Source organism: Grampus griseus (genome assembly GCF_964374135.1).
Source record: "Grampus griseus genome assembly, chromosome: 2".
Taxonomy (NCBI): Eukaryota; Metazoa; Chordata; class Mammalia; order Artiodactyla; family Delphinidae; genus Grampus; species Grampus griseus.
The window spans coordinates 94,152,613-94,180,183 of record NC_139018.1 but is presented as its reverse complement, the minus strand read 5'-3'; the positions used below and the strand labels follow the sequence as shown (position 1 = coordinate 94,180,183).

The 27,571-nt window shown below is 41.5% G+C and overlaps 1 protein-coding gene across 1 annotated transcript in view; it reads left to right on the top strand.

Annotated features, from left to right (window-relative positions):
* Positions 1-11,294: 11,294 nt before the first annotated feature.
* The window catches only part of LOC309818359 (aromatase), a gene marked incomplete at its 3' end in the record, with an annotated part of 32,804 nt that continues 16,527 nt past the window's right edge, over positions 11,295-27,571 (top strand). Inside the window, exons 1-2 of the mRNA XM_082648047.1 lie at positions 11,295-11,471; positions 17,290-17,440. Coding sequence (XP_082504173.1) covers positions 11,327-11,471; positions 17,290-17,440 — 296 coding nt within the window. The 5' untranslated portion in view covers positions 11,295-11,326. The remainder of the gene's footprint in view (positions 11,472-17,289; positions 17,441-27,571) is intronic.

The following is a 27,571-nucleotide window of genomic DNA, read 5'->3' as shown; positions in this document are numbered from 1 at the left end:
AAATGTAGATATGACTTTGCTGATCCCCTGCTTAAAGCCCTTCACTGGCTTCTCATTTCTTTTAAGACAAACTCTAATTTTTCTAATGCACCTGAAAAGCTCTGCAGAGGTGTCCCCTGTCGCCATCGCAAGTCCCAATACACCCCATACTGCCCCTGCTCTCTGGGGCCCAGGTCACCAGCTTTCTTCCTGTTCCTTGCTGACCCTTCTTTCTGCTTCGCATCATGCTCACCCTCCCCCTGCTCCCATCCGTCCCAGGCTACCAGTTCCATTCCCCAGCCCCTCCCTGGGACAGGACACTGCAGCCACAGGCCTCCCTGCCCCCAACTGGATGTTCTCACTCACTTGGGGAACCATTCAGTAAAGATCTGTAACTCCTCCTCCAAGACCCTGTCTGTTAGCCCCTGGGGGCTGATCACATCTGTCTTGTTCCTTGCGAGAGCCCCAGGAGGCAGCCTCCTGTCTGTGGGGACCCAAATCAGAAAGTGTGGCAGGGAGGAGAACCAAGGTGGCTGGGTCACATTCCTCTGGGAGTGGGGGCAAGAAAGAGAGACGGACCAGGTGTACTGGAGAGGCTTGGCACCCGGCCCTCAGACCCTGCTGGACAGGTCGCCTACATGCTGCAAGGTAGGATTTGGTAGGGTCTGGCCAAGCAGGGCAGCACTTCTGCAAGGTGAGGGCCTGCCTTCCCACCCTGGCAGAGGGTCAGGGCTGTATCAGGGCATCTGGGAGCCCCTTTTGGTACTGCAAGGCCCAGAGTACATCCTGACCCCAAAGCACTGGGATACCCGGTTTCTGCTGTGCCCCCAGCTGACTTTGCCCTGGCTCAGACTGGGGACTCTGGCCTGGCATTTCCTTATCCTGAGGTTGTGGGGCATTAAGGTGTCAGGATATCTGTGGTACACATAGCATGGGAGCAGAGGCCTGGTTCATCTGGAGGCCAAAGCCCCTGCTTAGGGCCAGGCACCTAGCGTGGGATGCCCCAGTGAATGAGACCACAAACAAATGCCTGGAAAGCCAGGTATTTGAGATGGCTTTTGAAGGCCTGTGGCACTTTAGGGCCACATGTGTGTATATGTATGTTTGAGGGTAAGGGGAGGGTATTCCTGGCACAGGGGACATATAAGTAACCTCTCTGAAGTTCTAGGACCTTCCTCCATTCCTGTACCACACCTCAAAGGTCTATGTTCAACCTGTCTGTGTGACCCATTGGAATGTTCTACTGGACAGGAAAACCAATGTAAAAGGAGGAGAGAATCTTTAAGGATCTCTCCAGCTGTGCATTCAGAGATCTGAAAATCTAACTCCTTTAAAGGGAGTCATTCTGAATAGCCTGGAAATGAACATAAATGACTGAAAAGTCCCTGAATGTTGAGACCAAATGAATCCCATAACAGGCACCAAATGGCATGATTCAGAGCACGGGCTCTGGAGACAGACTCCGTGGGTTCCAATCCCATCTCCACGACAAACAAGCTCGGTGCCCAAGGGCAAAATACGTACCCACACTCCAGTTTCCTCATTTGTAAAATGGGTACCATCATACTTAGCTCACAGGGTTGTTTTGAGGATGAATGACTTAATATTTGTAAAGTGCTGGGAACAATGTCTGACACACAGCAAATGCTATGTAAGCGTTAAAAAAAAAAATTCTTTTTGGTCTTTAAATACTGCTCTTTTAGGCATCTTTATGACATACTTTTGAGCAAGATGAGGAACCAGGCTTCTTTGCCCCATCAAACTTTTCGAAATACAGGCAGTGCTAACTTTGCACAGTAGTGCAGGACAGTAAAAATGACCATGCAAACTGAAACTATGCAAGGTAATCTTAAAAATCAAGAAAAAAAAATACAACTGTACTGTGACCTTTAAAAATTTTGTTGAAACATGAAAAACTCTCTTAGTATAGGTTTTAAGCGTATATGGAAGTGAAAAAAATAGTAAAACCAATGTTTTAATACACTGTAATTTAAAACATTAGAAACATTGCAATTCTTAGTTTTTTTTTTTTCTTTGTAAAAAAAACTCAGCAAGAGTATTTGAACAGTTCTTGCTGCCTTCTTTTTGTAGAAATTAGAACACTGAGGGAACATCTTTTCTATGCCTTGGTGAACTGTCATACTCCTTTATAAAGTTGCATCAGCTTCCAACATTTTATACTTTGTGCTTTCAACACTGTAACATCTCTCTGAGAGTTTGTTAAACGTGAAGTTTTTGCCCGCATCACTTCCTCTAGGACATCTTCCTCCTTTTTGTCACAACCACTTTCTTCACCTAAGCTTTTAACACTGGTTTCAGGTTTCATCAATATAAACAGAAACAGTGAGGGTCCTGACTGGCAGAAAGTCACAAGGAGCTTACTCAGAATGACGTAAAATTCCACTCTGGAAATTCAAAACCTAAAAACTCAACCTGTTCAAAGAAGCTGTTCATTAACAAAGGAACCAGATGATAGCAGACACATTGCTGACATTTCAGTCTCAACTTATATATATTTAGAAAAAGAAAAAAACTGCCCAACATGTGTGCAGGCAGTTTTAGTGCCTTGCACTTAAGTGTTAATGATTATTTAAATGGTAGAATAATAGGATGAATCAATAGAATGAATCAAGCAACTGAATGAATTCAACTATGTCATGAAATTTCTGTACTTGCCAGAAATGGATCTTTGATTGTGTATCTAAGATCTCATATAAATCAGAAGAGAAATGTAATTATATATTCTTCAGGAACCTGATGAAAGTTATGGCTTCTTTCCCCCATAAAAGTGCAGCTGAGCAGATACAACATTTTACACAGCATTTCAGGGAGTTCACAGAGCCCCCGAAATCCACTTAGAAGTCCTGGTTAAGAATCTAGAACTCTATTACTAGGTAAAACCCAGCCAAAGTCTGTTGCAGAGACATTGCAAGTCTTGGGAACTTAGAGCACTTTCCAAGAGAAGGTAATCCTTGGAGTGGTCACCTGGGACCAGGAACTGAATGGAATGGTTGCTCTTTCCTTTACACAAGGCTATTCGTTCTAAGTCTCTTCAACAAACCACCATCCCTGAAACTCTCTTCTGAGAGTATAGGTATTGGAAAATCTTACTGAAAATAAAGACTCAACATTCCGTTGCGGAAAAACACAGCAGAGGGGAGTGGCCAAGATTGATGGAGTAGGAAGACCCTGAGCTCACCTCCTTCCATGGGCACTCCAAAATTGTAAATATTTACAGAGCAACTATCCATGAAAGTAATCTGAAGGCTAGTAGAAAAGATCTCTACAGCTAAAGATATAAAGAAGGAACTATAATAGGACAGGTAAGAGGGGCATATATGGAGCATAGTCAAGACCCATACCACCAGGTAGGTGACCCACCAACAGGAGGATAATTACAATTGCAGAGGTGCCCCCCAATAAACCAGTGGTCTGGGGCTCACACTGGACTCCCCAGCCTGGAGTGGGGGTGGAGGTCCTACACTGGGAAGACAAGCCTCCAGAACATTTGGCTTTGAAGGCAAGTAGGGCTTGCTTTCAGGTGACCCAGAGGGCTGTGGGAAATAGAGACTCCACTCTTAAAGAGTGCACACAAAGCCTCACATGCCCTAGGACCAAGGGCAGAAGCAGTAATTTGAAAGGAGCTTGGGTCAGACCCAATGGCTGATCTTGGAGAGCCTCCTAGAAAGGCAGGAGGCAACTGAACCTCAACCTGGGGATGAAGACACCAGCAGCAGCCATTTTGGGGAGCACATCCCACCACAAGGACGCTGGTGCTGGTAAGCACAATTTTGGAATCCTCCCTCTAGCTTATTAGCACCAGGACCTGGCCCATCCCCACTAGCGCATTGGCACTAGTCCTGGAACCTCCCAGGCCAGGAAGCTAGCTGGGTGGGGACACAGCCTCACCTACCAGCAGGCCGGCAGCCCTAGGAACCCCTGAGCCTCTAGCCACCCTGGGATCTGGCCCTACCCACAAATGAGCTGGCACTAGCCCTGGACCCAGCTTCACTCATCAGGGAGGCACCAGCCCTGGGATCCCTTGGGCCCCAGCCCTGCCCATCTACAGGCCAACATCAACTCTGGGACACCTGGGGCCCTGCAGCTAGAGACCCCAGAACCCATCTCTGCCCACCAGTGAGCTGGCAGTAACTCAGGACCTGGCTTCACCCACCAGTGGGTGCACACCAGCCTTAGGACCCCCTGGGCCACAGCCCTGGGACCACCAAGGCCCTGAAGCCAGCTGTGTCAGGATCCAGTGTACTCACCAAGGGGCCAACACCAGCTATGGGACCCCTGGGCCTATAGCCAGAGAACCCAGGACCTGGCTCTGCCCATCAGTGGGATGGCAGTAGCTCCAGGACCTGGCCTCACTAGTGGGTGGGCACCAGCCCTGGGAAACCTTGTGCCTGAGCCCCACCCACCAGCTGGCAAAACAACAACTCCAGGATCACAGCAGCCCCACAGCCAGCCATGTCAAGACCCAGCCTACCCACCAGCAGGCAGGCACCACCTCAGGATGCCCGGGCCCTGGCCCTGGCCAACAGCAGACCTACAGCAGCTCCAGATCACCTTGAGCTCCTCAGCCAGGCATGTCAGGATTTGGCTATAAAATATATGTCAAAAACAATAAATTTTGAGGGGAGGGAGAAAATGCAGAGTTGTTAAAAGGCATTCAAGCCTTTAAAAAATCAGCAACTTAGGGCTTCCCTGGTGGCACAGTGGTTGAGAGTCCGCCTACCGATGCAGGGGACACGGGTTCGTGCCCTGGTCTGGGAAGATTCCACATGCCACGGAGCGGCTGGGCCCGTGAGCCATGGCCACTGAGCCTGCGCGTCCGGAGCCTGTGCTCCACAACGGGAGAGACCACAACAGTGAGAGGCCCGTGTACCGCAAAAATAAATAAATAAATAAATAAATAAATAAATAAATAAATATTTATGGGCTTCCCTGGTGGCGCAGTGGTTGAGAGTCCGCCTGCCGATGCAGGGGACACGGGTTCATGCCCTGGTCCGGGAAGATCCCACATGCCGCGGAGCGGCTGGGCCCGTGAGCCATGGCTGCTGAGCCTGCGTGTCCTGAGCCTGTGCTCTGCAATGGGAGAGGCCACAGCAGTAAGAGGCCTGTGTACCGCAAAAAAAATCAGCAACTTAAAATGACTTTATATATATATATATATATATATATATATATATATATAACCATATACAAACCTTTTCGTAACCACAAACTAAACATCTATAATAGATACACACAGAAAAAAGAGGAAGGTATCCACACATAACACTAAAATTAGCCATTAAATCACAAGGGAATAGAGCAAAAGAAGGAACCAAAAAAAACAAAACAAAAAAAACCTCACAAAACAAGCCAAAGAGAATTAACAAAATAGCAATAAGTACATACCAATGAATAATTATTTTTTTTACTTTTTTTTTTTTTGCCGGGCTGCGCAGTATGTGGGATCTTAGTTCTCCAACCAGGGATCAAACCTTTGACCCCAGCAGTGGAAGCACGGAGTCTTAACCACTGGACCGCCAGGGAAGTCCCCATTTTTTTTTTTAAATAATTACTTTAAATGTAAGTCGACTAACTGCTCCAATCAAAAGACACAGAATGGCTGAGTGGATATGAAAACAAGACCCATATATATGCTGCCTACAAGAAACTCATTTCAGATCCAAAGAAACACACAAACTGAAAGTGAGGGGATGGAAAAAGATATTTCATGCAAATGGGAAAGAAAAAGAAAGCAAGTGCTTATATCAGACAAAATAGACTTTAAAATAAAGACAGTTACAAGAGACAAAGAAGGACATTACATAATGATCAAGGAATCGATCTAACAATAAGTCATAACAATTAGAGATGTATATGTACCCAACATGGGAGCACCTAAATACATAAAGTGAAATATTAACAGACATAAAGAGAGAAATTGACAGTAATACAATAATAGTAGAGGACTTTAACACCCCACTTACATCAATGGACAGATCATCTAGACAGAAAATCAATAAGGAAACACTGGCTATAAATGACACATTACACCAGAATAACTTAACAGATATATAGAACAGTCCATCAAAAAGCAGCAGAACACACATTCTTTTCAAGTTCATGTGAATCATTCTCTAGGATAGATCACATCCTAGGCTACAAAACAAAGTCTCAGTAAATTTAAGAAGACTGAAATCAAATCATGTATCTTTTCCCACCACAAAGCTATGAGAATAGAAATCAACTACAAAGAAAAAACTGCAAAAAAAACAATATAGGGCTTCCCTGGTGGTGCAGTGGTTGAGAGTCCGCCTGCCGATGCAGGGGACACAGGTTCGTGCCCTGGTCCGGGAGGATCCCACATGCCACGGACCGGCTGGGCCCGTGAACCATGGCCGCTGAGCCTGCGCGTCTGGAGCCTGTGCTCTGCAATGGGAGAGGCCACAACAGTGAGACGCCCACGTACCGCAAAAAACAAAACAAACAAAAAAAACCACCACAATATAGAGGCTAAACAATATGCTACTAAACAACCAATGGGTCACTGAAGAAATCAAAGAGGAAATTTAAAGAATACCTGGAAACAAAGGAAAATGAAAACAGAAAGGAATCATGAAAACAGAGCAGAAATGAAAGAAATAGAGACTAAAAAAAAAAAGAAAATATCAATAAAACTAAGAGCTGGTTCTTTGAAAAGATAAACAAAATTGGAAAATCTTTAGCCAGACTCATCAAGAACAAAGAGGGCCCAAATCAATAAATCATAAAAAGAAGTTAAAACCAACACCACAGAAATACATAGGAACATAAGAGATTACTACCAACAATTATATGTCAGTAAGATAGACAACCTAGAAGAAATTAACAAATTCCTAGAAATGTACAATCTCCCAAGAGTGAATCAGGAAGAAATACAAAATATGAGCAGACCAATTACCATTAATGAAATTGAATCAGAAAAAAAAAAACTCCCAACAAACAAAAGTCCAGGACCAGATGGCTTCATAGGTGAATTCTACCGAAGAGTTAGAAGATAGTTAACACTCATTCTTCTCAAATTATTCCAAAACTTTTCAGAGGAAGAAACACTTCCAAACTCATTATACAAGGCCAGCATCACCCTGATATCAAAACCAGACAAAGATAACACACAAAAAGAATATTACAGTCCAATATCACTGATGAACATAGATGTAAAAATCCTCAACAAAATATTGGCAAACCAAAGTCAACAATACGTTAAAAGGATCGTACGTCATGATCAATTGGGATTTATCCCAGGGATGTAAAGATGGTTCCATATCTGCAGATCAATCCATTTGATTCACCACCTTACCAAACTGAAGAATAAAAATCATAAGATCATCTCCATAGAAGCAAAAAATCTTCTGACAGAATTCAACATCCATTTATAATAAAAACTCTCAACAAAGTGAGAATAGAGGGACCATAACTCAACATAATAGGCCATATATGACAAGCCCACAGCTAACAACATACTCAGTGTTGAAAAGCTGAAATATTCTTCTCTAAGATCAGGAACAAGACAAGGATGCCCACTCTTACCACTTTTATTCAATATAGTTTTGGAAGTCCTAGCCACAGCAATCAGAGAAGAAAAAGAAATAAAAGGAATCCACATTAGAATGGGAGAAGTAAGACTGTCACCGTTTGCTGATGACTTGACACTACACATAGAAAATCCTAAAGACACCACCAAAAAACCAAAAAAAAAAAAAAAAATTAGGGCTCAACAATGAATTCAGTGAAGTTGCAGGAGACTTCTGCAAGAAATCTGCAGAAATCTGTTGCACATCTATATACTAAAAAGAAACTAACAGAAAGAGAAAATTTAAAAAGCAATCCCATTCACAATCACATCAAAAAGAATAAAATACCTGGGAATAAATCTGACTAAGGAGGTAAAAGACCTATACTTGGAAAAGTATAAGACACCAATGAAAGGAACTGAAGATGACACAAACAGATGGAAAGCTATATTGTGCTCATGGATTGGAAGAACTAATAATGTTAAAATGATCATACTACCCAAGGCAATCTACAGATTCAATACCAGCTAGAAGGGTGGGATAGGGAGGGTGGGAGGGAGGGAGATACAAGAGGGAAGAGATATGAGGATATATGTATATGTATAACTGATTCACTTTGTTATAAAGCAGAAACTAACACACCATTGTAAAGCAATTATACTCCAATAAATTGTTAAAAATAAAATAATAAAAAATAAATTAAAAAACAAAAAAACCCACACCCATAACATTCTTCAAAGAACAAGAACAAGTAATTCTAAAATTTGTATGGAAACAAAAAAGACCCAGAACAGCCAAGACTATCTATCTTAAGAAGGAAGAACAAAACAGGAGGTATCCCACTCCCTGATTTGAAACTATACTACAAAGCTATAGTCATCAAACTAGTATGGTACTGGTACAAAAAACAGACACATAGATCAATGGAACAGAATGGAGAGTGCAGAAATGACTCACACTCATATGGGCAATTAAGCTACAACAAAGAACAAAGAATATACAATGGGGGAAAAGACAGCCCCTTCAATAAATGGTATTGAGAAAACCAGACAGCTACATGCAAAAGAATCAAACTGGACTACTTTCTCACACCATATACAAAAATAAATTTAAATGGATTAAAGACTTCAAAGTAAGACCTGAAACCATAAAACTTTTAGAAGAAAACACAGACAATAAACTCTTTTACATCAGTTTTAGCAGTATTTGGGGGGATATGTCTCCTCAGGCAAGGAAAACAAGAGCAAACATAAATAAATGGGACTACGGCAAAAAATCTTTGGTACAGCTAAGGAAACTATCAGCAAAATGATCACCTGCTGAATGGAAGAAGATATTTTCAAATGACATATCCAACAAAGGTTAATCTTCAAAATATACAAAGAACACATATAATTCAACATCAAAAACACAAACAACCCAATTTTAAAATGGACAGAGGACCTGAATAGACATTTTTCCAAAGAAAACATACAGATGGCCAACAGGCACATGAAAAGATGCTCAACATCTCTAATAATCCAGGAAATACAAATCAAAATCACAATGAGATATCACCTCACACCAGTCAGAATGGCTATCATCAAAAAGAGAACAAATAAGTATTGGTGGGGATGTGGAGAAAAAGGAACCCTTGTGCACTGTTGGTGGGAATATAAATTGTTGCAGCCACTATGGAAAAAAGTATGAGGGTTCCTCAAAAAATTAAAAATAGAAATACCTGTGACCCAGCAATTCCACTTCTGGGTATTTATGGAAGAAAATGAAAACACTAATTCAAAAAGATATATGCACCCATATGTTTATTGCTGAATTACTTACAATAGCCAAGATATGGAAGCAACCTAAGGGCTCATCAACAGATGAACGGATAAAGAAGATGTGGTGTGTGTGTGTGTGTGTGTGTGTGTGTATAATGGAATACTACTCAGCCATAAAGAAGAATGAACTATTACCATTGGTGACAACATAGATGGACCTAGAGGGCATTATGCTAAGTGAAATAAGTTTGACAGAGAAACACAAATACTATATGATTTCACTTATATGCGGAATTTAAAAACCAAAACAAATGTAACGAAACAGAAAGAAAGTCATAGGTACAGAGAAAAGACAGGTGATTGCCAGAGGGGAGGGGTCTGGGGGAGGAAAAATATAGGTGAAGGAGATTAAGAGGTACAAGTAAGTGAATTATGGGTATGAAATGTACAGTGTGGGAATATAGTCAATAATTATGTAATATCTTTCTATGGTGACAAATAACAGCTAGATTTACCATGGTGATTATTTTGAAATGTATAAAAATATCAAATCACTATGCTGTGTACCAGAAACCAACATAGTGTTGTAGGTCAATTATACCTCAAAAACAAACAAACTCATAGAAAAAGAAATCAAACTTGTGGCTACCAGAGGCAGGGGGTGGAGGGATGCGGAATTAAATGAAGGTGGTGAAAAGGTACAAACTTCCGGTTATAAGATAAATAAGTACGAGGGATGATAAAGTACAATACAATAAAGGTAACTGGGAGGGAGACGCAAGAGGGAGGAGATATGGGGATATATGTATACGTATAGCTGATTCACTTTGTTATAAAGCAGAAATTAACACACCATTGTAAAGCAATTATACGCCAATAAAGATGTTTAAAAAAAGATAATTAACACCGCTGCATCTTATATGTGATAATTGTTAAAAGAGTAAATCCTAAGTGTTCTCATCACAAGAAGAAAATTTTTTTTCTATTTCTTTAATGTTATATCTGTATGAGATGATGGATGCTCACTAAATCTATTTTGATAATCATTTCAGGATGTATGTAAGTCAAATCATTATGTTGTACACCTTAAACTTATACACTGCTGTATGTCAATTACATCTAAATAAAGCAGAAAAAAATATGCTTTCAAAAAAAAAAAAAAAAAGAAGAGAAAACCACATCAGAATCAGCAAATCAAACTGAAAAATGTCCTGCACAGGACACCAGCTGTTGTAGGGAGCTCGGTTGCTGAGTGGCACCTGAGCCTACTGCTGGTGGCATCTACTATGTCCTCTCTTTTCCTCCTGCTTCCCCACTACTTTTTTCTTCCTCTCCTATTCTTCTTTCCTACTACCTCTGTCATAGGCCCATGTGCACTGCTTCATCAAGTCCATGGTGCAAGATTTAAGCTTCATCAAAGCCAATAAGAAAAGATTGTCCTGAGTGAATCATGTTGAATTCAACAGACAACCTGAGAATGCCTCAGTGATGCCCATGAAACACCTTCTTACTGAAGAAGCTTACCCTTGGGGGGAAGTAATTTTGAGCAAGGAAGAATATTGGGGAATGCTTTTTTAAAAAATTTATTTGGCTTGAAGGGAAAAAGATTGTCTAAACAAAATCTGCTGATGAAGTCATAGAATGACTCCACCTCTGGAATGAGCTTCATTTTCATGTATTTTGGTAAGAAATTTGGCTCTCAATTGGGAATTCAGTCACTCTACCCACTCAAGGGCAAGATGATAAGGTTCTATCAGACCAAGCGTCTAAACGAACCTGAGACTCTACCAAGGTCAGAAATGCTGCACTTCAAGCCAAAAGATCTGTCTTGGGCTTGCTTGTTTTGACTTGTAACTATAAATTTGTCTTGTCTAAGTGTCCAATCACATTATAAAACAGAACGCCCATCTCTGCAGTACAGCATCCTCTGAAGTAAGAGGAGTCGTAAATGTACATTTTGGAGGATTCTCTAATTTTTCTGACCCTCTGATTTCCACAGGACTTTAAGTTGCTTCTCCTGAGTTCAAGCAACGTAAGATGGTTTTGGAAGTGCTGAACCCAAGGCATTATAACATCACCAGCATGGTGACCGAAGTTGCGCCTGTTGCCAGCATTGCAATCCTGCTGCTCACTGGCTTTCTTCTCTTGGTTTGGAATTATGAGGACACATCCTCAATACCAGGTAAGTCAGTCATTTATTTCTGTACCTAAGAAGATTGTTTTCTTGGGCTTTTGATCCCTGAGGGTAAAGGAAATTTTGCAAAACGATGAAGAGCAAACTTGGGAAGATGGCTGAAGCCCACGGCACATAAGCAAATGAGGACTCAGGTGAAAAAATTTTAGTGAATTATCTGCACATGTTTATTGAAAACATTAAAACAATATCTTACATAACCCCTTCCAGTCTCCACTTTGCTTTGGTAGAATAGACTTGGCACTAGTATCCTTTAAAGTAAGTTTAAGATGGAGTGGAGCAAGGTAAAATTCCAGGATTGTTTTTTTATCTTTTGATTCAAATTCATTCCAGTTTTGCTCTAAAGGTGAAAAAGTCTCTGGAATGCCTTCTATACAGCTTTCTGTCTCCCTCCCACTTTACCTCATCCATGTCCTCTGCCCTCTCTCTTTTTTGAACTTATTCCTTCTCTTTATCCCATTCTTCATTTTTCTTTTATTCTTGGGCATGGTGGTGATGTTGGTGCCACCATGAGGGCTGGATGGGACCTGGACAGCGGGAGAAAATTGGGGACCACTATAGTTCCCTTGAAAACCTAAAAAAAACTTCCACAAGCTCTGTGGATCAATCAAAAGTAGAGTATAATATAATTATCCAGATAATTCCAGTAGAAACCCCATCACTCCACACTACCAGATTAACTCAGAATTCTCAGAAATATCAGACAGTTTTTTAGTTTTCAGGGAAAACTCCTCATAGCAGGCATCTGTCCCCAGTTCCATAAGATATCCATAAGATATCCGATAAGGCTTTATTTCAAGAGCAGAGTCATTACACACTTTCAAGCGTCGTGGGCCTCTTCCCAGAGTGATGTCGAGTGGGAGTGTGGCACTGCTGCAAAGTGCCCTGGGTCTGGATTCTCTATCGTTTTCCAGAGAACTGACTATCTCTCTGCCCAATTCAGCCTGGTATTTTAGTTTACTTTAAGGCCCAATGGAATGGAATGTTTAGTTTGTTTTGTTCTCTACTCCTGATGGGGGTCTGAAGGAAGACTGTTCCACAGTCTTTTAACTTGAACCCCTTCCCCACCACTGCTCCTTCCTCACTGGATTTCTCCTCCCCCAGTGGGCACCCAAGTCAGGGTCCATGAAAGGTGGAAGTGAGGGAGGAGGTATTTTTTAACAACTCCCCCCAGATGTTTATGTTGCAGGTGATGGTAGAACTCCCTTGGACCTTTGGGGAGGGGCAAACACAAGAACTGGCATCCTTGAAGCCCTGGACCAGGAGCCTAGGTGGTAGCTCACTCTGTCCACCACCTTTGGGCTGGGGACATCATGCTGTCATATACTGATAGTCTATGACACTATTACATAGTCCTGTGGTTCTCAGCCCTGCCTGAGGAGGATCCCCATGTGGGTTTTTGTTTTTTTAACATCTTCCCAGGTGGCTTTCCTGAACATTCAGGGTTGAGAGCCACTGAATGGAGCCCAACCCGTTCATTCGACAGAAGGGGAAACTGAGCCTCAGAGAAGGGCTCTGCCTTGCCCAGGCAAACCATTGTGACAAGTACGAGTAACTGTGGAGTTCAAACTCCTCATTTCATGGGGGAGGGGTTAAAGCCACAGAAGGGAGATGGCTTGCCAGCATCTCAACTGGAAGGAAAGTGGCAATAGGGGGAGCAGGGGAACCACCAGGAAGACCTAAATCCCAGGTAGATGATCATTTTGCTACCAGGGAGCTTCTAGTTCCATGCTTTCCTTGGGAAAATGTGAGGTCTGGTCAGAACCTTCTAGCTCTAGAAACCTCTGGCCCAGGCTAAGATCCCGCGACTCCTGGTTGGGGAAGGGAAGGTGAGGACACTGGCCTTGCAGGATGGGTCTTGCTGACCAATACTTCTGAACTCCTTTTGCCAGATCCCTCCAATCACTGGCTCTCTGGATTCTTAGCTTTATACATATGGGGAATCTCAGGGTCAGTGAAGCCAAAGAGTTGAGAGGGTACAATGAGCCAAAGCCCTCTAGTAAGTTACAGTTTTCAAAGCAGTTTCACACCATTTTCTCTTGTGAACCTCTGGGCACTCTGGTGAGTTGAGTGTGTTGATGCCTATTTTACAGATGAAGAAACTAAGACTTAAAGAGGCTAGGTGTCCATAACTAGTAAGTGATGAAACTGGGACTCAAATCTAAGCTCCTGAGAGGCCCTGCATTATCAGGTGATGGGGACAGGGGGGTCGACGAGTGTGCAAAGGTGACACACACAGGCAGAGGACTTAGTGCCAGCGATGGCCGTGAGGGTTCGGAGAGGAAAGAATCATTCCTATTTGGGGGTTTTGTAAGCTTCAATTTGGGGAAACTGACCCAGTTCACTGGTCTCTGCCAGGACTACAGTTACCTGGCACCTGGCAGCTCTCCCTTCCCCAGTGATACAGGGCGATGCCCAACCTTGCACGTGGGTCCTCTCCCCCAGAGGCCCTCTCTGCCCTGGGCACCACATTCTTTATGGGAGCACTGGAAAAAAAGGACATGGCAATAGTCTCCTTTTGCTCATTAAAAATACAGAAAATGCACAAATAAACATGTCATCACAGACAGGACAAGAAGTAGGATGTTAGCAGCATCCTGGAAACTCCTCTTGTGCCTTTTCAATCATACCCTCTCTCATTTCCAGAAGTAAATAACCTTCTATTTCTTAACGATCGCTCCCCTGCTTTTTTTTTTTTTTATAGATTTTTCACCTAATTTCATATTCCAAACAACATACTTTAGTTTTGCCTGGTTTTACATGCTTTAGCAATAGAATCCTACATTATTCTTCTGTCTTGCTTTTTTGCTCACTTTTTTGCCTGTGGGTTTCATCCAGGTTGTGGCATGCAGCTGCAGTTCATATGGTATGCAGTTATATGAACACCCCATGGTTTAATCTCCCATTCTACTGTTGATGGACATTTAGGGTGTCTCCAGCTTGGGGCTATTGTGAACAGTGCTGCTATGAACATTCCTGTGCACTGGATTCTCTAGGGTGTACACTCAGCATGGAACGTAACAGTTTCTTGATTAGGACAGAGGGTGGGAGGCCCCAGCTGTTGGCTTCACGGAGGCCATCTCTGCACAAAAATGCAGTGAAGTATTTACTGCTCCTCTGAGGGTGTGCAAGAGACTCCTGTACTCACACATGCCTAGATGAGCATTCCCAAATCTGAGAAGCAGAGAGCAGTGTAATGTGGACACAACCAGAGTATTTCCCTAATATTCTACCAAAATTTCTCCCCCGCCCAGAGCATTCTTCTCTCCAACCGGAAGGTATAAGATATACACGTTAACTGAAAGGATCATATTGTGTGATAATTATTTGATTTTGTGCTTTTTTCACATTCCTTTTCCCTGCCCAGGATCTGATGGGGACCTAGTTATACTTACCATACCATCACGGGTCCCTAAGTTGGAGCTAGTGTCTATACCTAGTAAGATTTCAGGGTTTGTTGGATGAATTAAGTTGAAATACGATTGACTGCTGAAGACTCAAACTCTGATTCTCTTATGGTTAAAACACTCCAGTTCTCAGCCTTAGCAGAGTTCATCACAATCTCCCTTTTTCAATAGATACAGCTCTTCACTGTCATATTTTAAATTTGATTGGCGGTTTCCAAATACTAAGACTTTCCACATAGCAACAAACATTTAGATAAAACATGGAAAGTGCAGCCTTTCATTTGTATGTCTTTGTGCCTCATGGCCATAGTATATGAAGTAAATCTTTGTTGAAAAAGTCTATTCCCAAATAGACTGGTGTTTGACTTCACATGGATTAAATGTATGAGATATAAGATATTTTTCCATTTTATCAAAATGTAAATACACCTAAAATATTCTAAATAAGGATGACATTTAAAACTTCATTCTTTACACGTGTCTAATAAATTGTAAAAATTCATTCAGGAAACATTTATTGAGGATCTACAATGTTTCAAGCTGTAAATACAAAGTGTTTTGTTACTATGCATATTTGTATTGATAAAAGGTCAGTATGTCATTAAATTTTAAGGAAATATGTATACAATCAAATCAGCTTATTTCTTTTTGAGAACTCAATGAAATTAGTTTAATATAAAGTCAGTCATCTGACTATATAACTGTATAATGTAGTGTTATGAGAACAATCTTAAGATTAAGAACCCTTGATCCAAAGAACTCAAATTCTTATATTGGTGCTATAAACATTAACAAAGAACTTTAAAGACAAAAGAACCTGGTAGTATTTGTTACATTAATCCTGCTAACGCAAAGTTAAGGAGTAAACCCTGTTTGCCAAATTTGGGACTGAACTTCCACTTTAGATGAGTCATGCAAAAAGTCAGATTATCTAAGGAGTTCACTGGTGGCCTAATGGTTAGGATCCCTAGCTTTCACTGCCATAGCCCACGTTCAGTCAGGGAACTGAGATCCTGCAAGCCATGCTGCACAGCCAAAGAAAACAAAACAAAACAAAAATTTAGATTATCTAAATTATTATAGCTCTGTACTGTCTCAGACAGTTGTGTGAGTTTTGGCTCCAGGACTATTTCACTGACAGAATGGAATTAAAGGAGTAAGATACAGAAATGGTATAACTTTACAATGAAACTCCTAAAACCATTCCAACAAGCTTCTGACGAACTTTTCACCACCACCACTAAAATCAAGCTACCAAGTTTGTTCTCTGATACAAGCAACAGCAATTCCCCTGGCTGCTCACCAGATTCACAGTCTTCACAATTCTGTCATCATCTGCGTCAGCAAGGGTGTAAGGGCCACGGCTCTTCACTAAAACCACATCACTGGACTCAGACTCTGGTCTAGACACAGATCAGACACACTGCCTCATTCCTCAGTGCTTCGTTTTATTTAGTCTAATGAGATTTAGCTTAAGATTCTCTTCTTAAACCAAATCCTTTTTTAAGGAAATAAAAAAGGAATGCATGCTTTTTATTTTTTAAACCCCACATTTGTTTACTTATTTATTTTTAGCTGTGTTGGGTCTTCGTTTCTGTGCGAGGGCTTTCTCTAGTTGTGGCAAGCGGGGGCCACTCTTCATCGCAACATGCGGGCCTCTCACTATCACGGCCTCTCTTGTTGCAGAGCACAGGCTCCAGATGCGCAGGCTCAGTAGTTGTGGCTCACGGGCCTAGTTGCTCCGCGGCATGTGGGATCCTCCCAGACCAGGGCTCGAACCCGTGTTCCCTGCATTAGCAGGCAGATTCTCAACCACTGTGCCACCAGGGAAGCCCCAGGAATGCATGCTTTTTGTTTGGACATTGTCTTTGCAGGCCATGTTTCTCACAGTTAAAAAGATGACACCAAAACCACAAATTAACTCAAATCCACCCACTCCATTGACTGGTGCTTTCAAACCCAGTTTTCAGACAAAACTAGCAGCCAGACAGATCTGTCAACTTGTCACTTGTCCTGGCTTCCATGCCTGTTACCAGAGGGACTGATCGACTTGTATTTGAAACCCATAGACACCGTTTAACACAGCAAGAATAGACTAGACACCTATTCCAGTTTGTTCAGACAGAAGTGATTGAGACCAAATGGAACTGGTGTGGTGTCAACTGGACAACTTTTTACTCATAGAGCTGTGAAGAGCCTCATGTTAACTTGTGTTGTGGTTTTAATCATTTTGTGTACGTGATTCACCTCTATACATCAGAAGATGTAAAAGGACATGTAGATATAAAGGAATAAGAACAACAGTAATTTTTTTTTTTTTTAAAGAACAACAGTAATTTAAAGTACTTTGTCTTTTTGGTGCTACGGAAATACTGATTGTAATCTGATGACTTTCCTAGGTCCTGGCTATTTTCTGGGAATTGGGCCCCTCATTTCCCACTGCAGGTTCCTCTGGATGGGGATCGGCAGTACCTGCAATTACTACAACAAGACGTATGGTGAATTCGTGAGAGTCTGGATATGTGGAGAGGAAACCCTCATTATTAGCAAGTAAGTCTGTTAATAATCAGTGACATATTTTAAAAATCAAGGCTGGGATATTTCCTATTAAAAATCAAACTTATTTTGATATTTTGCCATCTTTGTTTCCAAAGTTATGTTTTCATTACTTAAATAAAGGTGAGTGATTCCCAGGTAAAAATCTAACATTTGAGACAAGTAGAATAATTGGGTCTTGTTTGAAGCCAGAGGTACATATAAAGAACTCTGGGAAGACTGAAAATTATTCAAAATCTCTCTGAGCAGTGAATGTGGAAACTTAGAATACAGGTGATTTGGTTCTGACAAAACACACTTGAGGGAGAGGTATTATCTTTTATGCTTTCCTATTTCCTAAGATTTTGGTCTTAGCTGTACAAGTAAGCATCAAAACAAACAAACAAGCAATAATAGCAACAACAACAAAAAACACCTGAGGAAAAAAATTCTGACTGTATCAATTCGCTGATGTGTTTCTAATGCCAGGCTACTGAGAAACTCTAGGAGGATAAACAGCAGATGAAGAAGCCATTCATACTCTGCTCTCCTATTGGTGACTGTGTGCCAGTGTCCTTGCTGAGTGATTTTATATAAATTAGGAACAATATTGCCTATTAAAAGAAATGGTATTCTCCTGCTCCCCATACACTTAATATTTTCCAGATAACTTTACCAGACTGAATTTACTCCAGGGTTAACAAAATACGCATTCACTAAAGAACTAGCTTTGTGAAATATTAGTTTTCTTACTGATTGATCATGGAAAATGAAGAGTTTATAAGAGAGCACATATCATAGATGTTCAGCTATCTTTGCTAGATTTTTAGCAAAGCTATCTGCCAAAATGTCTCATTAATGAGTTTTTACATTTATAATCCCTGACAGAGATTTACCCACAAACTAAGACTGACCAGGGTGTTTTACTGATTTATTAGAATTGTTTCTTCAGATACACAGACTATTGCCCAGAAGTAAGTGAAGCATTTCTGGAAACTGCATTGATTTTTTTTTCAGGCCATGATGATATACATCATTTTTGAAACTACCATGATGAACTCAAAGCCCAATTCTTTGAACCAAATACTTGAAAGAAGGGAGCAGGGGAGAAAAAACATGTTATCCTTCCAAATATTTCTACCTATCCAAGAATGTTATTTTCAACCAAACTAATATCTCGGTTTTTGCCTGGTTTTTTTTTTTTCATTTCACTCAGTTTGGTGGTGTAAAATTTTGAAGAGTAGCTAAGGCAGACCGTGTTACACATCTACCCATAAATGGCTTCAGGTGGAAATGTCATTTCATTGGGTTCACAGTGAAACACCCCAGTGCAGCGGTTCTCAGACGGTGGCCCCCAACCAGCAGCATCCACGTATCTGGGAACTTGTGAGAAATGCCCATCCTTGGGTCCCACCCTGACCCACTAAATAAGAAAATCTGGGGGCGGGGCCCAGCGATCTGCTTCCACGAGCCCTCCAGGTGATTCTGAGGCACACTCCAGTTTCAGATCCACTGCTCTAATGGCAAGGCCGGAGTTACTCTTGGATTTTACTTCTCTTGGTCTATGGAGCTCTGCCTAGCCAAATTTAAGTGAATTTGATATGCTCTCATTTTCAAAATCAACACTTTACTCACTTGTGCAACTGACTAGAGCCTCAAAAATGTCCTGGAACAGATGGCGATTGGGCTTGGAGGACTGGGACACTGCCTTCTGCTCTTTGATCCCCCAGCACAGCAAGTTGCCTTCCAGCCCTCCTCAAGTCAGTGTCTGCCTTCCCTGTCACCCCTTTCCCTCAGATACAGGCAAAGGGACCTGCAGGATATTCATCTAAAAGGATCACACCTGCAGCTCAGTATCTAGAGCAGCGCTTCTCACCCGGGCTGCACATTAAAGTCACCCAGGGAGCTGTTCAAAACCCCACTGCCCAGGCCACAATCCAACTGTTAGAGTCTCTTGATGGGGTAGACCCAGGCATCGGTAGTGTTTAGAGCCCCAGGTGATTCCAATGTGCTGCAGAGCTTGAGGGAGGAGAGAAAGTAAGAAGCTTCTGGGGCAGGGGGCCTTTCCCTGGGGTTGGGGAAACACCTAAGCAGGTTGGAGGGGTTTTGTGTAACTTTCTTACCCCTAAGTGTAGCTCAGGTGCTGGGAGTGCAAGACTAGACCTGGAGGGAAGAATGAAGCATGTGAGAAAGGACCAGAGGACCAGGACAGAAATTGCTCTTAGACACTAGGCACTTAGATCACCAGATAAATTCCCAGGAACCCCAAAGGCAATTCCTGAAACAGGACCCTCGTTACAGCACAGGTGGCATCTGATCACTCTGCTATCTTAGTTAGGGAAGTGACCTTAGCCACCCTGACAGGGTCAGGTGCTGATTCACGCTGAGGACCTGGACAACAACCCACCCTGCCCTTCCCCCAGCTCTCCCAGTTCTTTCCCTGTTCTGTCCTCATAGGCTTTTCTCTGGTTGGAGTCTGTGTTCTCTATAATTGCCTCTGAGCCGCTCAATTTTGTTGTTAAGCGCTGAGCTCCCCACGGGAATAGGACATGTTTGTCCCCATCTCCTTCCCTTGTCTGCTCTTCAGGTCCTTCCAGAACTACCGGTACCTCTTGAAAAGACTCCATTGGACCTCAGAAAGCCTTTTCTTTTTCTTTGAATAGTTTGCCAGATTTTTTCTCTTTTGAAAAGTTTGACATCTGTAGTCATTACAACTGTGCTGAGATTATGCCCCAACTTTCAAGTCAGCCGAGTTCTGAAGTCGGGGGAGCTGCAGAACTTCGGGGGGCGGGACGTCAGGCACAAGTGCTGCCGGGATTCTGCCCGAGCAACTGGGCGCTCTGGGAGCAGCTCCATCTGATCATCTTAAAGTGCGTAAAGTGTGCAAGATTCCCAGGCGGGGATGCTCTAAATTACTGAGGGTCTACAGACGTTACGCATGATACTTTATGTCGTGTGTATGTATTAGTGTTTGTAATAGTATCAAAAAGGAGAATGTGGGTAGCATCCATAAAGGGGAGATAGAACTTAGCATGCTAACTGGGGTCAAATTTGCACATCAGTTAGCCATTTAAATACTAATTATTGTTATAGTATTTGTATACCTGTTTTAATCATGTATAAATTTACAGGGAATTCATTCATTTATTTTGTAAGCATCCACTATTGAGAATTTATACTAAGCACTGGATGATCCTAATCTATCATAGTCATTATTGGCTCTCCATTAATTCATTAAATAAATATTTATTAAGAACTTATTATGTACAACAGGTTATCATGAACAAATCAGCCCCAAATCCCTGCCCTTGTAGAGGAATATATTGCTACAGTGTTAATACACCGACAATAAAAGGGTAAAACATAGTATAGCAGTAGGGTGAATGACTGTCTTGGTTTACTTGGGACCAGAGGATTTCCCACGTTGTGGGATTTTTAATCTAAAACTCAGATAGACCAGGATGGTTGTCCACACTATTAGCAGGTAGATATGGGCTATACAGAAGATAAGGTGGGTGGAGCAACTTTGCGATGGGGAGAAATCAGGATTCCATTTCAGATATTTTGACTTGACTTGCTTAGTACCGCCGAACGGGAAGTTAAGAAGGAAGGTCAGAAACTAGCAAAGGAGGGTGAGGAGAGCCACACAGAGAAGGGAAAACCAGGAGAGTGCGGTGGTCTGAAAGCCAGGCGAGAATGCATGTCAGGGAGGATGGAATTGTCAACTCTCCAGATAGTGCCACATGACTGGACGGAGATGTGAGCATTGCATTTAGCACCAGGGAGGTCATGGGTGACCTTGATAAGGGCAGTTTCAATGGAGTTCTGGGGGCAAAAGTCTGACCACTGTAGAGAATGGGGAGAGAAGAATTGGAGGCAGCAGGTACAGACACTCTTTTGCCATAAAGGAGGCAGAGAAACGGAACAGAGCTGAAAGGGATGTTTTGTCCAAGGAGTTTTTATTCGTTAAGATACAAGATATTATGACATGTGTGTTTTAATGGGAATGATGAGTTACAGACGAAAGTGTTGATGCAGCAGACAGGAGGAGTGTGCCAGGTGAGATGACAAGGGGGTCCAGGTAACAAGTGGATGCGGCCTTGAAAAGGGACCTGGAAGTTCACCCACAGTAACAGGAGGGAAGGTTGAATATATGGGCACTGATCCTGGTGGTTGGACTTGCAGAGGTTCCAGTTGCTTCTGTTTTCTCAATGAAATAGGAAATGAAGTCTGTAGTTGAAATAAAGGTGAGAAGTACAACACTGGGGGACAGAGGAGACAGGATATAACAGTCATCCAGGAAAGTGAGAGAGTGACTGGACTTGGGAAATGTAGTAGAATTGCCAGCTGCACTAAGGGCTCACTTGAATTTAACTGAGACCTGCCAGTGTGTGTGTGTGTGTGTGTGTGTGTGTGTGTGTGTCCATGTGCGTGTATGGTTTTTTCCCTGGCCCCATTCAACTGCCAGGTACAAGCACAGAGTAAGCTAAACTGAGAGCTGGATTTAGCCAGGGTTGAGGTTTTACCAGGCAACTAGGACAAAGTAAGCAGAGGGTCAAGGGACTTGAGGATGCATGGAAGGGAGAGACTCTAATGATCGACAAGAAAATATTTTTCCAACTTTCTAGTAAGAAAAGTTCAAATGAACAGGAAAGTTAGAAGAGCAGTCCTCCCCCCTTTTTCCCCATGACCTTGACCTTCTGAAAAGACCACATCAGTTGCCTTACAGGATGTCCCACATTCCAAATCTCTCTTACTGTCTCATTATGGTGTCATTGAACATATTCTTCTATTCCCGGTATTGCTTATAAACTGAACACTAGGTCTATAGGCTCTATTCGATTCAGGTTAATTGCTGCGTAATAATACGTTCCTGTTAGTCCTAGGCACTTCACATTGCATCACATCAAGAGACCAGGGAAGGTGTTCCCATATTAGAGATACTAAGTTTGGTCAGCTTAGGGTGGTAACAGTCAGATCTCTGTGTTACAAAGATTCTTTTTCTCTTGCAGAGACCTCAGTATCAAACCTGGGTAAGGATATTAGAGGGCAAAGGACAGGGAAAATGTGGTAAGATTGATGGAGTGTAAGTCACAAGCACAGAACAGGTCTACACAAGGCAAGTGTTTATAAAATTTTGGTACCAAATATTCCATTGATTGTCTCCCTTGTATTCCTAGTACTCATCAATCTTGAATCTGACCACAGGTGTCTGAGTTCTTTAAACTCAGAATGGGAGGGTGGCTTTTTCTTTACCACCTAAGGACTTACTTCCTGGCTACTTTTCATTTTGAAGAGACAATACGTTTGCCATCGTTGGAGATGTCTTTTGACCTCAGTCACATTTCAAGAAGAATAATGACCCCCAGGGATCAGGCATCTTATACTACCCACTGTTCCTTCTGAGCCTGGGAACTCACTTGGTCTCTCCTCAGTGGTAAGAAGTCCTCACTCTCCCAGTCAGTCAGTCAGTCAATGTAACATCTCCCTCACCTGGTGTTACAGGCCGGCCCGCATTGTGGGAAGGAGATCTCTAGTGTTCTCCTGAATATCAGGGAGCTCTGGGCTGGCATCCCTAGTTCATCACCAACCTTCCCTTCTTCACTTTCCTGATTTACTCCAGTTAGATAAAACCTACTTTTCATAAGTGATCTTGTTTTAAATTGCTTGTTCTTAGTCACACTTGGCTTGCTGTGTATATCACTTCTGTCTTGCCTATTTTGTTCTTTGCCAAGTCAGAGCCTCTGTCTCAGGATAACTGAGATGTTGGCGCCCCCAAAAGAACACATCGATTTTAAATGGTAGCTCTTTATTAACTAACATTTAACTTAGTTTAAATTTGGGTTCAAGTTTTTAATTGACCAGTAATTCCTCAAAACATATGGACAGACCAATGTGTTTTATGATATACTCAAAAGCTCTAAAGGTCAGAGCAGAAAAATAGTATTCTGTTTGTCAACTAATCACTTAAAATTTATAGATCTGAGTTTGTGAGTAAAGAGTATACAAATTACTTACTTTCTGCTTTAATTATAGAATGAGGTAGTGGAAGGTAAGAAAGCTAGAGGCCTGAAATCTATTAATTAATAAGAATTTCAGTCTTTTGTATGCATGATGTTTCCATACAGGACAAAAGTTTGGCTAGTTGGTCAAATTAATTCCCTGGAATACAAATAGAAGCATCTGGATTTTTGTTTTTTGCTTTTATAGTTGCTAGGAAGATAAAAACTTGTCCAAAACTTAGGGTAATTTGAATATTATCTGGAATTATATCAAAAGTATATTTGACTTAGTAGAAAGTATTTTGATTTGAAAATAAGATTTTCTTCCTGAAATATATATCAAGTAAATAATTTATTCATATAATAATTCTGTCTTCATTTCACAGAACTGCCATTATTTCAGGGCCTTTCTTTTAAAGTTTAAATGGGACCTTGGAATCCATCACAAATGTGTGGGTTTGGCTAGTACTTAGCCCACAGCATTAGCTACTCAGCCAGAGCTCAGCTCTTTTAGCCCAGGGTCTCCTATGGCAATATGTCCTCACAGGCATTAACTGAACAACCTCATTAAGGCAAAGTCATCCGTTTAGGAGCCAGTTGCAATTTGGATAGAGAGGAGCTAGTGAGAAGATGGCCACCCTAGCCCAGTGCAAGAACAGTTATGTAGGTTATAGTAGCTACTCCCCATCTTTGAGGGTTATGTGTTCAGAAGACACCCATAGTAGGAGAATTTGCAGTTGAGAAACAGAATTTTAGTACAGAAGTGGCGAGGAAGAACTAAGGTTGTAGTGAACACAAGAAAACGTGTACAATATTTACTTCACCAAAATAAGAGAAAAAATAACAACTAAAATAAAGCTAACACCAGAAATATGTTATGCATCTTGAATTTGCACAATTGAGCACTGTGCAATTCCTTCCATCTTCTATCCCCTGCACACCAGATTCTCCCTCATTTGCAGTTATCAAAAAGATATTTATAAATATATTTTACTTTCCTGCTATAATGTACATATTTTCTGTTTATTCCCCTGCCCAAATGTTTGGTTCCTTTCTGATGTCATGATTTGTGTCTCTGAACTCCACTCTGGCCTTGGAGACATGGGATAATGGGTAATCCTCATGTGGGAAAGTTCTGGAAGATCTATTTTAACTTCCCTAGCAGACCTGAGCAGGTTAGCTCTCGAGCCCCGAAGTTAAGGGTTCAATCACTTTAGCTCTGCCTATGGCAGCTCCTCGCCAGAGCACACAGGATGGGCAACTTTTATATACTTTCTGGCTCCTACCCTGTAAACATGGCCAAAACACAGACTAATGCATTGGCTTTCTTCATGTCTCCTGTAGCTGCACTGCAGAAAACCTCTACTCCTTCTCTGCTCTCCACTCTTTTTAATTCCCAAACTCCACTTCCTTTTTCTGATTATCTCCAAGAAAAATGCCTATCAATTTAAAGCTACTCGAGTGGAAATTTTTTGAAGTTGCAGAACTGCCATGCTTACATGTTACTAAGGGGAATTTGCACTTGGCCGTGTGGTCCATGTATAAACACTATGACATAAACCCTGTAATCTGAAGAGCCTGTTGTCCTGCCCCACAGAGGAGTCTGGATAACGTGCTTGGAAGAGCTTTGCCAGCATGGGGAGGTGGAGGGTGATACATGAGACCTTGTCTGTGCCTGAGCACAAACCCTGTGGTCCTATTGTCTACTCAGCAGCAGAGTCAGTCGAGGGCCCCACACCTCAGAGGTGGCATTACCAGGGTCATAGGTAAAAAGGCTGGAACTTGGAGGGAGGTGGCTGAGACATGACTTCTCTTTCCTCCCTCCCTCACCGTATCTAGGTGCCCCTGTGGGTAAGGATTTTGGGGTGGCTGTCTGCACCTCCTTCTGCCCTGGTCTGTCTGCCGTGTATCCTCACTGAACTGACCTTCCTCGTTACCTTTAGATAATCTCGTTTGATTTCTCCAAGGGGTGTTTGGTCTTCAGTCTTCGCCTATAATACAAACAACTGGCACTTATGAAAAAAATGGACATACAAACACCACATGTCCTGCTTATATCTTCCTATGCTCTGATAAACTCCAACCCATCTGTGTTCATACCCCCTCCATCTCACTCATCATAAGGAGGGTCAACCACATAGCTTATTAACAAGGACATTTTGACTTCCAGCTTCCTGAGCCGTGCTCATCATGGTCACAGACACCACTTAGCCCTCACCCAGGTAGCCTGCTTCTGTCTAGGCCCTGCATGAACCTTTTCCAACCTCAGCCCCTTTCCACAGGAAATGCAGTCACCTGCAGAATTTCTTAATTTTTCTCTTGGTAGATGAAAATTAGTTTATACCACCCACACTTGATTCTTAACTTCATGAGTTCCCAATAGACATTCTTTTCTTCTAAAGTCCCTCTTTTACTGAGCAGTGAATGAGGAGTCTCTCTCCTCCCCAAATCCTCATAAACATAGGTTCATCTCATCTGTTTCCTCTCAAGCCTTCCCTGTGCTGCTTGCATCCACTATCTAATAAACCCACCCCACCTTTTATCCTGAAGAGAATAACTATCCATTTATGCTTTCAATTATTTTAAAATATTATTCATTAATTTTATTCAAGGCATATTTATCACGTATGTACATTGGCAGATCTAGTAAAAGTAAGCAAAATAAACAATGTGAAATCAGGGGCTTTTATAATTATTAGCATTTTTACATTTTATAGTAGCTTATAATATAGGTGTTATTATTTGTGTCAGTATTGAAAATAAAGGGAATAAATGTTTTCCCCAATGTCATATATATGGTAACTATTGAGGTCAGGATGCAGACCCATACCTTCTGGGGGTGTTTTTGAGTTTAGTCTTTTTAAAATTTTTTATTGAAGTAGAGTTGATTTACAATGTTTTGTTAGTTTCAGGTGTACAGCACAGTGATTCAGTTATATACATATATATATATATATATATATAGGCAGACCCATATGTTTTGTTTTGGTTTTTTTTGACTTTAGTCTTTTTAAAATTTTTTATTGAAGTAGAGTTGACTTACAATGTTTTGTTAGCTTCAGGTGTACAGCCCAGTGATTCAGTTATATATATTCACTTATATATATTCAGTTTTATATATATATATATATATATATATATACGTTTTCAGATTCTTTTTCCTTATAGGTTATTACAAAATACTGAGTATAGTTCCCCATGCTATACGGTAAGTCCTTGATGGCTATCTATCTCATATATAGTAGTGTGTATATATTAATCTCAACCCTCTTTCGCCTTTGGTAACTGTATGTTTGTTTTCTATGTCTGCGAGTATCTTTCTGTTTTGTAAATAAGTTCATTTGTATCTTTTTTTTTTTAGATTCCACATATAAGCGATATCATATATTTTTGTCTGACTTACTTCACTTACTATGATAATCTCTAGCTCCATCCATGTTGCTGCAAATGGCATTATTTCATTCTTTTTAATGGCTGAGTAATATTCCATTGCATATATGTACCACATCTTCTTTAACCATTCATCTGATGATGGACATTTAGGTTGCTTCCATGTCTTGGCTATTGTAAATAGTGCTGCTGTGAAAACTGGGGTGCATGTGTCTTTTCCAATTATAGTTTTCTCTGGACATATGTCCAGGAGTGGGATTGCTGGATCATATGGTAACTCGATTTTTAGGTTTTAAAGGAAACTCCATACTGTTTTCCATAGTGGCTGCACCAATTTACATTCCCACCAACAGTGTAGGAGGGTTCCTTTTCCTTCACACCTTCTCCAGCATTTGTTATTTGCAGACTTTTTAATGATGGCCATTCTGACTGGTGTGAGGTGATACCTCATTGAAGTTTTGATTTGCAGTTCTCTAATAATTAGCAATGTTGAGCATTTTTTCATGTGCCTGTTGGCCATCTGTATGTCTTCTCTGGAGAAATGTCTATTTAGCTCATCTGCCCATTTTTTGATTGGGTTTTTTAAATTGAATTGTATGAGCTGTTTGTATATTTTGTAAATTAATCCCTTGTCAGTCACATCATTTGCAAATATTATCTCCCATTCTGTAGGTTGTCTTTTTGTTTTGTTTATGGTTTCCTTTCCTGTGCAAAAGCTTTTAAGTTCAATTAGGTCCCGTTTATCTTTTTTAAT